We start from the raw sequence: 16,453 nt of genomic DNA, 5'->3' as shown, positions 1-16,453 counted from the left end.
ACCCATTAATGACCATTAAGCAGCCTGTGACATGTGACTCAGATGTGCACATCCCTTAATTGGCCGTAATTACACTACGCTGTGTATGCAGGCCGTGACACGTGCGCAGTCCGGTAAAATTAGCGAGATATATGCGCATTCGGCTTTTTTGTTTCCCCAGACATATATCAATGCAGCTTGCCCCTACCACCATGGTGCCCAGTAATGGCGCTGTCTTCTACCAATCAAGCCCAATTTTACATTTGGATAAATTTACTTCTCTGAATATTATGTGTAAATTATTATTGAGATGATATATAAGTAGTAAAGCCCAGCAACTCAGCATATTCAGGGCCCCATTTACAAACGAAATATAACCCCTTTGGCGCTCGCTAAAGGGGTTATATCCTCTTTTTGTATTTTGTAAACAGCGGTAATCTAAGATTACCGCTGTATGTACAGCATCGCTCTCGCCATCTTTTAGATGACGAGAGCGATACGGGCCCCATTGGCGGCAATGGAGACCGGCGGTGCCTTTCCGGCTTCAGTGAAGCCTTCCAGGCACTGCCGGTTCTCCCTGTCATGCACATACGCAGACGGACCATCGCGCATGCGCATGACATTGGAGCCCCGTCGCTGGCAGTGTCAGGCTGCCAGCAGCCCAGCAGAGGACCTCGCCGAGGATGAGGATTCCGCTGGACTTCGCGGGACCTCGCCGGAGGGGTAAGTATTACTAAATACTAGTGGAATTTTCGTTTGTATCACAGTGATACTAAACGAAAATTCCCGCTGGTATTTCCCTTCGTTTGTAAATGGGGCCCTAAATCTATACATTTTATTAGTATTGTGATTGGTATTATAGGCACATCTACGTGGCGTGTTTTTCGTCTGAAGCCTCACATTTCACCAGGAGAGGCGATCCAAGCCTCATCCTTTGGTACAAATGTTGTGCTCAGCACAATCCCAAACTTCTCTCTGAGCAGATCAGGAATCGCCTCATCGGTGAGTTCTTCGGTGGTCTTCTCCCTTTCACCTCCCTTGGTATACTCTGTACTGATCATCCTGCGCCCCATGTAGGTCAACCTGCCCCGTGGTAATTGTAGGGAGCAGAAAGTTTTGCAGACGAAGAGAGACTTTGGTGACGTCTGGAGATATTCACACATCTCCCTGAAGTCCTCAAATCTCCTCTCTTCAAGAGTGAACTTGAACAGACTCCTCCATTGGTCAGTGTCCATTTTCTCCAAGTGCCACTCCTCACCTTCCACCCGAAGCCGAAACATGCTGTTGCCCTGCTCCTCTTCCCATCCTGCCTCCAGGGGAAATGGTTCCATGATTCCTTCTCCAAAGCCAACGTCACAAAGCCACCGCCTGCCCTCCAACACCACAGTCAGTATCATGTGGTCAAACGAAGTTCCGTATATACCACTGACAGGCTCCCTCACTTTGGCCGACAGCACCATTGGCTGGTACCCCAGCTCTTGTAACACCCACAAGAAAAGTCCGTTGTTCTCATAACAGAAGCCCCCACGTTTTCTCAGAACTATTTTCTTATAAATCCAGAGTATGTCCAGGATAATTTTCTCCCCAATGTGTATACTGAGGCTTTCGAATGGTACAGAGAACACGTGTTGGCGATGTATCTTCCGTAGCGTTGAAAGGGACGGTGTGGAGGAATCTGGTATAAGATCTGTGACTCCAATCCGCTGGAGATAGAGGCTCAAATCCATCTTGCAAGAAATGTGCTGAAATATAATATATAAAATATCATATGTATGATTGTAGATTCTGTATTTTTAACCATATATACCCCTGCGCATAATTAAGATATTATATTAATATAGAATTGACTCAATATCTGCAATATTGATGAGCCATGCGCCCTCGTTGAACAGGAGGCACGTCCCATGGAAGTCAGCGCTGTTCTCGGACAGGGGCACCATGGCGAGGAAGCTAAACAGGAAGCCCAGGAAATACAGGGTACATTATGCCTGATTCAGAGCTGGAGAGAAAAAAATGCTGGGTATACACTGACAGATACATTGGGCGATCAATTGATCGGCCAATATATCTGCTGCACGTTGGCCAGTGTGTACCCGTGATATGTCGGCGAACATCGTCATTCACTGACATATTGCATTGGCTGTGCTGCACAGCCGATGGACACACATGTCGGCAGATATATCTGTCCATCGGCAGGTATGTACGGGCAGTCGGGAGACCGCCCATAAACACACAGCGGCAGCCGCAAGGAGGGGGGCGGGACACGCCCCCGCCCCGCCCCACGGTCGCTGGGTCCCGTCCCCGGCACCCGAGGGCAGAAGCAGATGATGGCTGTTCAGTGTGTATGAACGACCATCACCTGCAGATATATCTGTCAGGTGTGTACCCACCTTAAGAGAGCCGGTAACTGCGGTAATACCAGGCTGCAATGCTGGTGGGGCAGATGGAAGATGTGCAGAGTGATTAGATTTGGGTCCAAACTGAAATCTAAATTGCAGTATAACAATAAAGCTGCCCAGCATGTGTGGGCTACATGCAAAAGCAGCCAGTGTATACCACACATGCAAAAAAAAATGTACAGTATGTATGTATTTGCACCCTTTACATTGTAACATGGTTTGTCCAGGTGCACAGTTACTTGCTCTATCTTACTCTATTCCAAACTCTGAATCAGGCCCATTATGCAAACAGGACGTTGCTCATCACCATGTTCTGTCAGCCGGGGAGGGGAGCACATGGAGGCTGCAGTAATAAGCACAGGTGCCCCAGCCCCAGGGAGATGCTGCTGATAATGCCTAAGGTAGCTGCAATACACATCTCTCATCTATTATCCTCCTACTTTCCCAGCACATCCCAGTGGCCGGGCCCCGGCCAGTAGAGGGACAGCAGCAATGGGGGTTGTGGTGACACTAGTGCATATTTGCCTACCCTCCCGATTCTGTTGGGATCCTTCCAAATATCGGGTGCCACTATCTTCCCCCCCCACCCGCAGTACCACTAGACACTCCCTCAGCATATATATATATACATACAAACACACATTTTTACACACATATTATATATATATATATATATATATATATACACACACACACACATATACACACGCATTATATATATATATATACATATATGTATACATACACACGCACACACATTATATATATATATACATACATATACACACACACACCATACAGTACACACATACTGTAGCATACACACAAAATATGGCATGCACACACATAAATAGCACAGATACACACAGCGTACTGACACACACAGAACATACAATACTTATATAAACCAAGGGCTGAGGGGGAAACGGCTCACCGCAAGTGGCTAGTATCCCACAACGGAATGTAGTTACGAGAGGTCTAAGGGCCTGATTCAGAGCTGAACGCTCTGACCAGAGCGCTCGCTCTGAATCAGGGCCCTCCTCCATTAAAATGGAGCGGCCTCCTGACCACCCACAGCTTATGCGAGCGGCCAAAAAGATGGTCGCGATGGTCTTGACCATCGCGACCATCGGACTTGCGACGGAGACCCTGCAGTAGGGTCTCCCTGCCACAAGCCCTGGAGTGATTTTGGCTCTATCAGAGCCAAAATCACTCCCACTGACATCACTAGTGATGTCAGTGGGGCCGGCTTCAAACGGTAGGCGTTCCCATGGGAACGCCTCCGTCTGGCAGGCACGCCCACCAAAGGGGGCGTGCTGTCAATCAACATCGACAGCACGCCCCCTCTGGTGCGAGACCCGGAGCGATGGAAAGCCCGTCGCTCGCCGGGTCTCGCGCATGCGCACGACGGAGCTCCCTCCGTCGTGCGCATGTGCAGTGGGGAACATCGACCCGCTTGCGAGCGTCCTGACGCTCACGAGCGGGTCTGAATGACCCCCTAAGTCCCAACGGCTGAAGCCCGACAAGGGATTAAGATAGGCATCGAAATACCGACGCCTATCTTAATCCCGATGCCGGAACACAGAAGGATGCCAGCCCAAACAAGGTAAGTCTGGGGCACCTGCTAGCCGCAGGGAGTGAGGGTTACTGTAGGTTACATAGCAAGGTTAGCGTTAGGTTGTGGGGGGGGGGGGATTATGGTTAGGCACAGGGCTGTAACTAGGTTAGTGCAACCAGTGGCACAGGGCACCGCAGGGCAGGGGGCGCTGTTGGGCCTGTAAATTTTCCTGTTTATTGTCACTCTCACTTGTAGCTTCCTCTTCTTTTATCCCCAGCATCTCCTAGCCTCCCCTATCTCTGCACTATCTTGTGTCCCTATTTTAAAAAATGGAGGGGGGGGGAGGGTGACACTAATGCTCTCTCTGGCACAGGGCATCAAAATGTCTAGTTATGGCTCTGGTTAGGCACCCCTGGGGGGGTAGGGTTAGGCACTAAGGGATGAGCATTAGGTTTAGGCAAAAAGGGGGGAGATTTAGTATTAGGCGCTAACAGGGAGGGTTAGACTACACGAAGGGAGTGATAGGGAGAGAAGGGGGGAGGGTGAGTATACTTACCCGACCCCTGTCGGGATACCAACCATCGGGATGCGCTGTCAGTATTGTGACAGGAGGCATCCCGACAGCCGGCATTACATACCCATTCCCCCATAACAGATGGCATGTGAGAGGAGCTGCTCCTGCTGGGCATGCATCAGCTCCCTCGGCCATCGGTATCCATTGCGGAGAGCTCTGCCAATGAGAGCTGTCTGGCTGAGGAGCTGATGCGCATGTGTGGCAACTCCAATCAAGATAGTGGGTGGCCCACATCCAGTGCAGAGACGGAAGCAAGGCTGTCTCCATCTTTGAAAAAAATAAATTGGTCAGCAGGAGGTGGGTACTCAGAAACCCCTCCTGCTTGCGCCACTGGAAACTACAGTAATCGCATCTCATCCCAAGTTAAGCTTATTAATGCCATAAAATTAAGAGGTCCACATGGTAAACATGGGGAAATGTGGTCAGAGTGATCCAGGCACCAAACAGTTAAGCTTTCAGCTCCCATGATGCCTCAGGGTCTCCTCCACATATACCACAACCCTGGCCACAGGCATTCAGGTTTGTAAACAAGACCAAGGAAGGAGAAGGAAAAAAGGAGAAGGAAGAACAATGTACACCAGAAACTAGGGGTGTGCACCGGCCACTTTTCATGTTTTGGTTTTGGATCTGGTTGTTTCTTCGCGTTTTGGATCTGGATTGATTTTGCCAAAACCACGCTTCCGGGTTTTGGTTTTGGGATCTGTATTTTTTTGGAAAAAAGCATAAAAACAGCTAAAATCACAGAATTTTTTTTTTTTTGTTCCTACGCTATTATTAACCTGAATAACATAAATTTTTACTCATTTCCAGTCTATTCTGAACACCTCACAATATTGTTTTTAGGCCAAAAGGTTGCACCGAGGTAGCTGGATGACTATGCTAAGCGACACGAGTGGGCGGCACAAACACGTGGCCCATCTAGGAGTGACACTGCAGTGGCAGACAGGATAGCAGTTTAAAAAACTAGGCCCCAAACAGTACATTATGCAAAGAAAAAAAAGAGGTGCAAGATGGAATTGTCCTTGGGCCCTCCCACCCACCCTTATGTTGTATAAACAGGACATGCACACTTTAACAAACCAATCATTTCAGCGCCAGGGTCTGCCACATGACTGTGGCTGAAATGATTGGTTCGTTTGGGCCCCCACAAAACAAGCTGGCAATTAATGTGTCCCTGCACAAACTGGCTCTACGTACCAACAAGGTTGCAGCATATTGACATTAACATTGTTGCAGAGTCTGTCAGCCAGGATTAAAAAAGAAAGACAATTGCATTTAGGAGCAACGCAGCCTTATATTAACCAACAGTGGAGCTATTTCTGCGTAAGCAGGATACAGTCAGACCTTCCAGCTAATAACCCGGGCAACGCAGTGTACACTCAGGAATATTTAATACAGTATTAATTCATGAATTAATAGCTTCTGTCCAGTAAAGTTTAGGGAAAATAATCTGCAAACTAAGAGACTAATTTAAGGACTGTTAGTTATTGTCTTACTGTTTAGTTACAGCGTTTAAGTTAATCTGTGGTAGGGAAAGTATTGCATGCATTAACCTCTTAAACAGGAGGGGAGGATTCCCTACCGATTGCGAGGGAGCTGTGTTCCTGAATAATAAAACCTGAATTGTTGTTGTTTTTCTCGAGTGAACTGTAACTGTATCTGTTATTGTACTTGAATTTGTAACTTTTACTACGAAAGTGTAATCTTGTTCACCGTGTGCATCACTTATAAATTTATTGTAAAACTATTATCTATTGACATTGCATGATCTTATCTTATTTACTTGTTTGTCTCACGTTAGCCAGAATCTCTCTGTATAAAAACCAAGAACCTATCCTCGATATTATCTGAGACTTCTCGTGGTACCATGTTTTATCAGGGTGTCACAATAGAGCCAAAAGCACTCCGGACTTGTGGCCAACGAGACCCTACCGCAAGGTCTTGACCATCGCGACCATCTTTTTGGCCGCTCGCATAAGCTGTGGGTGGTCACCCACAGCTATGCGAGCGTTCAGGAGGCCGCTCCAATTTTAGATAGGACGGCCCTGATTCAGAGCGAGCACTCCCTTTATCTATTAAGAACACTATATATTTATTTATTCACTTACATAGTTTAATTGTACCTGAGCACTATTGTCGCATTGCACTAAGTTCACTTTAACATATATATATATATTCTCTCTCTCTTTCTCTCTCTCTCTCTCTCTTTTGGCACCTCACTTATCCAACAAAATATGGCACTGTGCAGCACACAACCGTATGTGACAGACCTCACAAATGCTGTGATATATACATGTGAGGTCTGAGAACCCTATAACTACACCTGTTAGGGCTGGTTTAGTGTAGGAAAGGGATAGGTATAAACTGACAGTAGAGTGAAAAGGCACAGACAGTCAGCGCTAGCATAAGTCTCATACAATGCAAATTTGGCACTACATTCAACTGCCCAGATTCAGTGTCTGGGAAGGCTATAGCACTGTGTACAATGACCCAAAGGAGAGGTACGCAGGAGGACTGGACCAACGCTATCCCAGGAGATCTGCGATGCACCACACAAGAAAACGTCCGCAAGAGACCTTAGAGGGGGCGTGTCTGAAGGAGGGAGCAGCACAGCTAAGCCAGGCCACAGTGGAAACGCGCGCTGACCTGAGGGGAGGAGCCGCTACAACAGGGAAGGCTGACTCCCCTGGCTGAATGTTAACCCCTGGGATGCTGGCTTCCCGCACCAATACTGTCCCTGGTGGTCTAGTGAAAGCACAGGGTATGTGGGGGGCCTGCGTCCACCTCAGTGCCTCTGGTCTGTCCCCTGAGACCAGAGGTAATGACTGCAAATATGCAGGACACTGCAAGCGTTGACCCGCTCTTACCTGCTCCCGTGGGTTCATAGGCAAACTGCCTGGAAACCCCCCTCCCCAGCCCACATCATGACCCCAACAGAAATAGTAATATAATAGAATGTTACTAATGCTGCATGTTCTTCTCAATATCACAAATGAAATAATTAGCACCACCTGTGGATCTTTTAACATGTATCAGCCAGTAATAAATAACCTGTGCACCAACTAGAAGATCTGGAAAACATGCACTGTTAGAGATGCACTGCTATAGCTCCCAATATGTACATATATGTCCAGGGCCGGGCTAGGTTATTCTGCTGCTCCTCCAGGCTCCCGGACTTGCTCCAATAGTCTGGAATGGTGCCTAACCCTAAGTCCCCCCCGGGAACCCTAAACCTAACCCTCCCCCCACCCCTCGGCTATCTGCGCTCGGCGTCCCTTCGATTGGGATGCCGGGCGTCGGGCTCCCGGGATATGTCTAATGACAGGCGTCGGGATTTCGATGCCTGTCATTGGACACTTGCCGATATATGACAGTCGGGAAGCCGGCTGTCGGTATTAGGTCCACCGGCTTCCCGACTGCATACCGGCAGGATAGCCCTACTGATGCATCTAATGGCTTACTGTGATCGCTGGTCCTGTATATGCTGGAATTATTACACACAATACACATTGTATGACGCTTATTTAAGCTGGTTAAGTACTAATTCTGCCCTCTTCATTGACAGGCCACACTCACTCTAAAATTAAGCATTTGGAAACCCCCCTCAGGAAATCCTGCGTTTGCCACTGGGGTTAGCCCTCGGGGTCTGGCTAGCGCAGCCCCCAGGTTTCCACCGAGATCCCCACATCAGTACCGGCGTTGCAGGGCTGGCGGGGTGACCGAGCGGCAGCGCAGATGTCTTATGGACAGTCTGCTGCTGCACGCTCTTGAAGAAATAGTGAAAAAAACTATTAAAACATAAAATAAAATAAGCTTTGTGATAACAGTGCCTCTGGCTTGGGGGTGGAGTATAGTGAGGATGGACAGGGGCATCCTGGGAGCTGAAAGCTTTAACTGCATGGCGCCCGGGATCCAGATCCAACCCACACCCCCAAGGTCTCCCTGTGGAGCCTATGGACCCTGAGGAAGAAATAAAGATTTTCCTTTCCATTTGTCACCCATAGGAAGGTGCCAGTGGACAGTTGCAAAATTCCGTCTGACTGATCAGTGCAAGGTGCTAATTGGATTGCAAAATGAATATGCGAATTCGAAGTGAAAATAGCACCTCGCACCTAATAGGATTGACCCGTAAAGCTGGGCATACACGTCCAGATAAAATGCCTGTCAGACATTATATCTGGCAGCCGCAGATATCTCGTAGTGTATTACCCCCCGACATCTGTGCTCCGCCCTCGGGGGAGAAGACATTTCCCTGTTTTTTCCATGGGAAATGTCTGTCTGTCGGCCACGGCTGGGCATACACTGCCCGATACGGCCGACGTTGTAACTCATAAATATTGCATCGGACGGGCACGCTGAACAATCCGGCATGCCCGACCAAGCGATATTTAACCCTCAGTCACCCGCACACATGCTACAGTGATCGGGACAATCCGCGGATATCGGGCGGATCGTCCCGATAATTGTAGCGTGTATGGCCAGCATTAGCCTTTTACTGCACAACTGTGGAACTATTTTAATTGACACAGCTGTTACTAAGTGATCTGAATCAGGTGTAATTAGGGTATGTAAAAGCCCCCATACATCAGAGATGGATTGCAGCAATCGTACAATTTGCAATCGATTGTGTATAAAAATCTTTCCCTTTTACAATCGATTGCGGCAATTCTGCAATCTGCAATCGATTGAAAAAGGGAAAGATTTTTAGATACAATCGATTGCAAATTGCACAATTGCTGATGTATGGGGGCCTTAAGGCAGCCTCATAAACCTGACTCTTTCTGAAGTAATTGGAACTACAGGAGAAACCAGTCATGGAGGGGAATCCTGTCTTTCTGTACAAACAAGACCAGGGAGTATATTTACTATGGTTCCATTAGAGATTCATATTTATGAATCTCTGACATCTCCTTAAATCGAATTGAACTCGAACAGCAAAATCCCTCATAAAATCTCAAATTTACTAAGAATGGATTTTGCTTTCGATTTTCAAATGGAATTCGATCTTGTTTCATGTTAAGAAAGGAATTGCTGTCCGGTTTGGCATATGCATGTCCAAATCCAACAGCAAATCCCACAACGAAGTGAACATCCCAGACTGAATAGAACTGCTTCATGCTTTCACTTACAGCATGAGCAGTTCATTTTGACACAGATACATGCAGACATCAGTGAGTTGCCTGCATGTATCTTATTGTAGCAAGCTTGGAAAGAGTTACATTTTTTTTAAAAAATGACGTGGGGTCCCCCCCTAAAACAGAACCAGCCCCGGACTTTTCATAGCCATTCCTGGTTGTGTAAGTACAGGGAAAAAATGGTGTAGGGTTCCTCTGTACTTTACACAACCAGCACTGGGCTCTGATCCAGTCCTGATTCTGGAATTACAGGTGGAAAAATGCTTAGGGTCCCCCTGTAATCTCCAGAAGCAGAAGCGGATGCTTTCGAGCGGGGGGCTGATGCCACAGCCAGGGGAGCCCTATCACTGGGCCCCACCAGCCGCAGCATCAACAATGACCACTAATCAGCCCAGGCCAGGGATCCCTGGGGAGTTGGGAACCCCCCAATAAAGGGGTCCCCCTCTCCAGGGCACCCCTAGCCTAGGCTGATCGCTCAGGGGTGACGAGTTGATAGTGTATGTGTAGTGCATTTGAATTAGTTTAAAATATTGTCTTTTGCAGTGGAACTGCACGTCCCAGCAATCCTCCCCCACATGCTTGTACTTGGAGAACCACAAGTAGCAGCATTTGTGGCATTACGGGCACGCTGGTACCTGTAGTTCCTCTGCAAAAGTAATATTAAAAAAACACAGGACACACACACTGTACATAGTATAATTTTATCAAACATACATGCACTCACACGTGTACACACACACATGTACTCATATCCACCTATGTATCCCTGTAACATCGGTCCTCGGCTCTAGTAGATTATCCATAGGGTACCTGTGGTAAAAAAAACATACTCACAGTCTCCTATGCGTGGTTCTGTCCTCTTCATTCCAAAGTAGGCATCCATGGTCTTCTTAAAATAAAAAAACAAATCAAACTGAGCCACGCAACAGATAAAAACCAGGATGGTTGTTAGCTCCCAAATGAAGCCCTCTAGCTCTAGCCTTTGTAGAGTCGTATGTGAGAGTTCATTGGCTGAGATAGGTCAGCCCCCCGCCTCTCTCAGAGAATGAACGGCTCCCTCCATTGAAGTCAATGGTGGGAACCGCAGAGTAAACTTTAATAACCCTGTGGCTCTTCATTGACTTCAAAGGAGGGAGCTGTTCATTGGCTGAGAGGCAGTGGCTAACCTCTCTCAGCCAATGAATGCTCAGACACGGCCCTTCAATGGAAGAAGCTGCACCTGAGTGTTTCATTCGGGAAGTAACAATCATCCTGGTTGTTACTTAGTGCGTGGCTTGGTTTTTTTTTATTTTTTTTTATTTTAAGAAGACCATGGATGCCTACAGGGACAAGTTCAGGTAATGTAGGTGAGTATGTGTGTGAGTGTGTATGTATGAAAACTTTATTTTCATGGTGTGTGTGTTTTGTGTTTTTTAAACATTTCTTTACAGGTGAACTACAGATACCAGTGGGCCCTTAATGCCCCGCATGCTGGTACTTGTGGTTACTCATGTACCAACATGCAGGAGAGGCTTGCTGGGACCTGCAGTTATACTGTAAAGACAATGGGCCTGATTCAGACCCACTCGCGAGTGGCTGTCCGCACGCAAGTGGGTCGATGTTATGCACTGAGCATGCACACGACGGAGGGAGCTCCGTCGTGCGCATGCGCCAGATGCGACGAGAGAAGGAAAGTCCTTCGCTCGTTGTGTGTGATCAAAGGGGGCGTGCTGTCGATGTTGATTGACAGCACGCCCCCTTTGGTGGGCGTGCTGGGGGCGTGCCTCCCTGACGGGGGCGTTCCCACGGGAACGCCTCCCGTCAGAAGCCGGCCCACTGACATCACTAGTGATGTCAGTGGGAGTGATTTTGGCTCTGATAGAGATAAAAACACTCCGGAGCTTGCGGTTGAAAACCTCAACCGCAGGCTCCGGCTCGCAGTTTCGATGGTCGCGATGGTCACGACCATCGCGGCCATCAAAATGCACGCTCGTATAGGCTGTGGGTGGTGACCCACAGCTATACGAGCGTCCAGGAGGACGCTCCATTTTCATGGAGGGCGGCCCTCATTCAGAGCATGCGCTCTGCTCAGAGCGTACGGCTCTGAATGAGGGCCAATGTTTCTACTTCACTTTTTTTTTCACTACACCTACACTATCAACCCGCCACCCACCGCCTTTATTTGGGGGGGTCCCCAACTCCCCAGGAATCCCTGGCCTGGGCTGATTAGCGGTCAGGGCTGATGCTGCAGCTGGGGGGCCTGGTGATAGGGGTCCCCTGGCTGTGGCATCAGCACCCCACTAGAAAGGGTCCAGTGCTGGTTCTGGAGATTTACAGGGGGACCCTATACAATTTTTTCCCCTGTAATCCAGAACCAGGGCTGGTTCTCAGAGCCCTGTGCTGGTTGTACTAAGTACAGTGGAACCCTACGCAATTTTTTCCCTGTACTTAGACAACCAGGACTGGCTAGGAAAAGCCCGGGGCTGGTTGTCTTTTTAGGGGGGACCCCACATCATTTAAAAAAATTTTTTTACTCTAAGCTTTTTACATTAAGATACATGCAGGCACCTCACTGATGTATGCATGTACAGTATCTGTGTCAAAATGAACTGCTCATGCTGAAAACAAATGCATGAAGTTCTTCAATTCATTTGGGGATTTGCTGTTCGAGTTTGAGTTAGTTTCCCATTCGATTTACAAATCGAATGTTAGTAAATGAAGGGATCTTATTGTCCTCTATGTGAAAACATCGATGTTTTTCAGAAATTCTATTTAATTTCAAATTCATCTTTCTGTTCGATGTGGGCCTTAGTAAATCCTTCCATAAAAAAAAAAAAATCGAAAAGAAATTGAATGCAAAATCGAACAGAAAACAAAATCGAACTTTAGTAAATTTACCCCCAGGGAGTAATTGTGTCACCATTAATGACCTCACCTACTTGAACAATGTACAGTATATGTGGCTGACAGAGCATGACATCACCTGCTCCATAGATCACACTACACAAATGTCCACACAATAAAACTACATCCTGCACAATCACTACATAAGTCTCTGAGCTATGCACATTTCTTATGGGGTTTGAGACATAACTTTCATTAATACCCCTCTTACATCAGAGCTGAAACCCGGGTTAAAAACAGAATTTGACGGCAGATAAGAAGCCCTTGGCCTATATAGTCTGCCCCTTTAAATGTATCCTTTTGGCAACTTCAACCCTATTTGCTGATTACGTCTTAGGATGGAATCAGTATGAATGACCGCCGGACTCCAGCCCGACAGTTCAAATCCCGACTGCTGCAGCCCGATTGATTAAAATCCTGACAGCGCAGGTAAGTGTACTATCCCTACCGTTCTCCCCCCCCCTAACCCTTCCTTAGGGGTGCCTAACCCTAACCTCCCCCTGTTAGTGCCTAAACCTAACCCCCCCTCCCCGCACCCTAAACCTAACCCTCCCAGGGGTTGCCTAATCCTAACCTCCCCCTAAGTGCCTAAACCTAGCCCCCCCTTCCCGTAGCCTAACACTAACCTTCCCCAGGGGGGTGCCTAACCCTAAGACTCCCCTGGGAGGCCCTAAACCTAACCCCCCTCCCAGACTAAGTGTAAACTTACCCCGGCTGAGGACAGTCGGTCTGGCGTCGGGATTAACATAGACGTCTGTATTTCGATGCCTATGTTAAATCCCTTGAAAGGATTTCCTTGTCGGGATTGAGACCATCATAACTGCATCCCCTTAGGGTTAACCTGGGTAGCTCCTTGGTGTAAAAGGGGACAGGGTTGGATTCCCGGGTGGAGTGACCCGGCAATCAAACCTAAGTAACTTGCAGGGTTTAACAGGGGAATGAACCGTGAAACCCTGCAGTGTAAACATCGCGATCCGGGTCACGATGACCTGGAGCGCGCCGCATGCTAGCTGACTCTCTGGCTTCAGTGGCACTTGGAGATGACATCATCTCCAAGTGTCCACTTCCGGAAGAGCCGGGTCACTGCAGACCCGGCTCCGGTGTGAACGGCACCAACTCGGGAATATCCTCGGTCGGAGCCAGCTAAATTCCGGGTCTGACCCGGTTTGGAACCCAGGGCCTGATTCAGAGCCAGACGCTCTGACAGAGCGCTCGCTCTGAATCAGGGCATCCCTTTATTTTTTTTTGGAGCGGCCTCTTGGCCGCTCACATAGCTGTGGGTGACCACCCACAGCTTATGCGAGCAGCCAGGATGATGGTCGCGATGGTCAAGACCATCACGACCATCGGGCTTGAGACGAGACCTTTGTGGTAGGGTCTCGTCTGCCGCAAGCCCTAGTGAGCTTCTGGCTCCGATGGAGCCGGAAGCTCACTACTGACATCACCTGTGATGTCAGTGGGGACGCCCCCAAACGGCAAGCGTTCCCATGGGAACGCCTCCGTTTGGGCAGCCACCCCCCAGGCCCGCCCACCAAACGGAGCGAGCTGTCAATCAAAATTGACAGCTCGCCCCCTTTGGTGCGGGACCCGGAGCGACGGACTGGCCGTCGCTATCTGGGTCTCAGGCATGCGCACGACGGAGCCGGCTCCGTCGTGTGCATGCGCTCTGGCCCACCATCGACCCGGTTGAGAGCGCTCAGCGCTTGCGACCGCGTCTGAATCAGGCCCCCTGTCCGGAATTTAGGTGTAAAAGCGGCATTAAAGAGACATTTATTCCAAACTACCTGATAATCAAAGACTATAGTGCACCTGAATATTAGAACGCTCTGATTTAAGGCCCCCATACATCAGCAATCTGAAAACCACAATTGGACGATTTGAAGATTTATTGCCTGATTTTAGGATTTCCCAATCTAGCAATCTGCACCCATACACTACACTTTTTCAGTAAACACAGGCCCTTATTCAGAGCCGCTCGTTAGCGGCCGCTCGTTCGTTATGAGCGATGTTCGCACATCTGCGCATGCGTACGGATTGTAGTACGCATGCGTGAACCAGTCAGTGCGGCCGAAATTCGTATGCTCGCAAAATATCGAATGCCTGCTATTTTGAGTGACAGGAGGAGGCGTATGTGGGTGGTAACAGGGGAAGGTGCTTGAATATGGGGAGTTAAGATCAGAACGCAGGCGTGCTTAAATGTCAAAACGGGCGTTTTAAGGGTGTGCATAATTAACAAAGCAGCGTCATTGACCACGTCACTTGGTTATTTTATAGTCAGAACTGCTCGCAATATAGCGGTAGGAAAAACCAACCACAAGAATAGCGAGCAGTTCATACGCTGTTCGATGTACTCGATTAATCTAATAAATAGCGGACATGACGTATGGTGCGAGCGGCCAGGGGGCGTATTTTTCAAAATTACGGCCGCAAGTTTTGTTCGCTCATTCAGACATAGAGACGTGAACAGACCGCAAAGAGCGAACGGTTCATTTGAATAGCCATCCCTTTTTTGTGAACGAACGACAAATAGCGTCCGGTTCTGAATCAGACCCACAGATCAGCCAATCTTGAAAGGCCCGTCCTTTTACTAGTAACGGTCTGCAAATCATCTCCTTAAGCCGCACAACCACTAGTAGATATGTAAACGATTGCACGATTACGACATTGTAATCGTGCAGTCGTTTGTCAGTGTACAAACCCTAAACGCTGTGCCTACACTGAACGATCAGTGTTGGAACATCAATCATCCCCTATGCTGTACAACCTGACAATATCGTCAGGTTGTACCGCATTTTCGTGTGATGATTGATGTCGGAAACGACCAGCGGGCGCGCACATCGCTCGTTGTTTCCGACAAAAAAGTGCATGATCTGTGCACGATTTCTGAGAGATGTCGTCAGGGCCGTAGCTAGGGTAGTGCGGCCGGTGCCATGGCACAGGGCACCACAGGTCAGGGGGCGCTGTTTGGGCCTGTCAAATTTCTGTTTATTGTCATTCTTGCTTGTAGCTTCCTCTTATTTCATCCCCAGCATCTCCTGGCCTCCCCTATCTCCTCCCTGGCCCTTCCCCATGAAGCCATGGCCCTTTTTTGGGTGCATTATGTCCCTTTGAAAAATGAGGGGGTCGCCAATGCTCTTTCTGGCACAGGGCACCAAAAAGTCTAGTTACGGCTCTGGATGTCGTCATCGTGCAATTGATCAGAAATCTCGGCTAGTGGATGTTTGTCCATACACTAGCAATCTACAGCCCCAATCCATCAGGGAAATCCAACATGTTGAACAACATCATTTACCAATTCCAATCACTTTTTGGTTGCGATCTGTGAAGCCCCATACATTGCAGATATTTTTACACAATCATCTGCAAATTGCAGAATTGCCACAATAGGTATGGGGGCCTTAAGGTAACCTGGCTTTACTTTTTGAAAAGAGTCTGCATCCCATGGGTAATTTTTTCTTAATATGGTTCTGTGTTATTGATATGCTTTTTTTATTGGGAGGGGGGGCAGTGGCAATTGCGGGATTTCTTGAGGGGGGTTTCCAAATGCTTTATTATAGAGCGAGTGTGGCCAATCCATGAAGAGGGAATAATTAGCACTTATCCAGCTTTACGTCATACAAAGTGTATTGTGTGTCATAATTCCAGCATATACAGGACCAGCGACCACAGTAACCCATTATGTGTGTCATACATAGTGTATTGTGTGTCATAATTCCAGCATATACAGGACCAGCGATCACAGTAACCCATTATATGTGTCATACATAGTGTATTGTGTGTCATAATTCCAGCATATAGAGGACCAGCGATCACAGTAACCCATTATATGTGTCATACATAGTGTATTGTGTGTCATAACTCCATCATATACAGGACCAGTGATCACAGTAACCATTATATGTGTCATACATAGTGTATTGTGTGT

The 16,453-nt window shown here is 48.0% G+C and overlaps 1 protein-coding gene across 2 annotated transcripts in view; it reads right to left on the bottom strand.

The window, feature by feature from the left end:
* Window positions 1-685: 685 nt before the first annotated feature.
* Window positions 686-16,453, bottom strand: part of LOC148506360 (arylamine N-acetyltransferase, pineal gland isozyme NAT-3-like) — a 30,931-nt gene continuing 15,163 nt past the window's right edge. For both annotated transcript variants that reach the window (XM_088446903.1, XM_088446902.1), the window contains exon 2: window positions 686-1,721. In XM_088446903.1, coding sequence (XP_088303029.1) covers window positions 876-1,706 — 831 coding nt within the window. In that variant the 5' untranslated portion in view covers window positions 1,707-1,721 and the 3' untranslated portion in view covers window positions 686-875. The remainder of the gene's footprint in view (window positions 1,722-16,453) is intronic.

The sequence above is a fragment of the Taudactylus pleione genome, unplaced genomic scaffold, assembly GCF_031769625.1.
Source record: "Taudactylus pleione unplaced genomic scaffold, aTauple2 ptg000407l, whole genome shotgun sequence".
Taxonomy (NCBI): Eukaryota; Metazoa; Chordata; class Amphibia; order Anura; family Myobatrachidae; genus Taudactylus; species Taudactylus pleione.
Note: the sequence above shows the minus strand (reverse complement) of the source record. Positions and strands in the feature narration are given on the sequence as shown.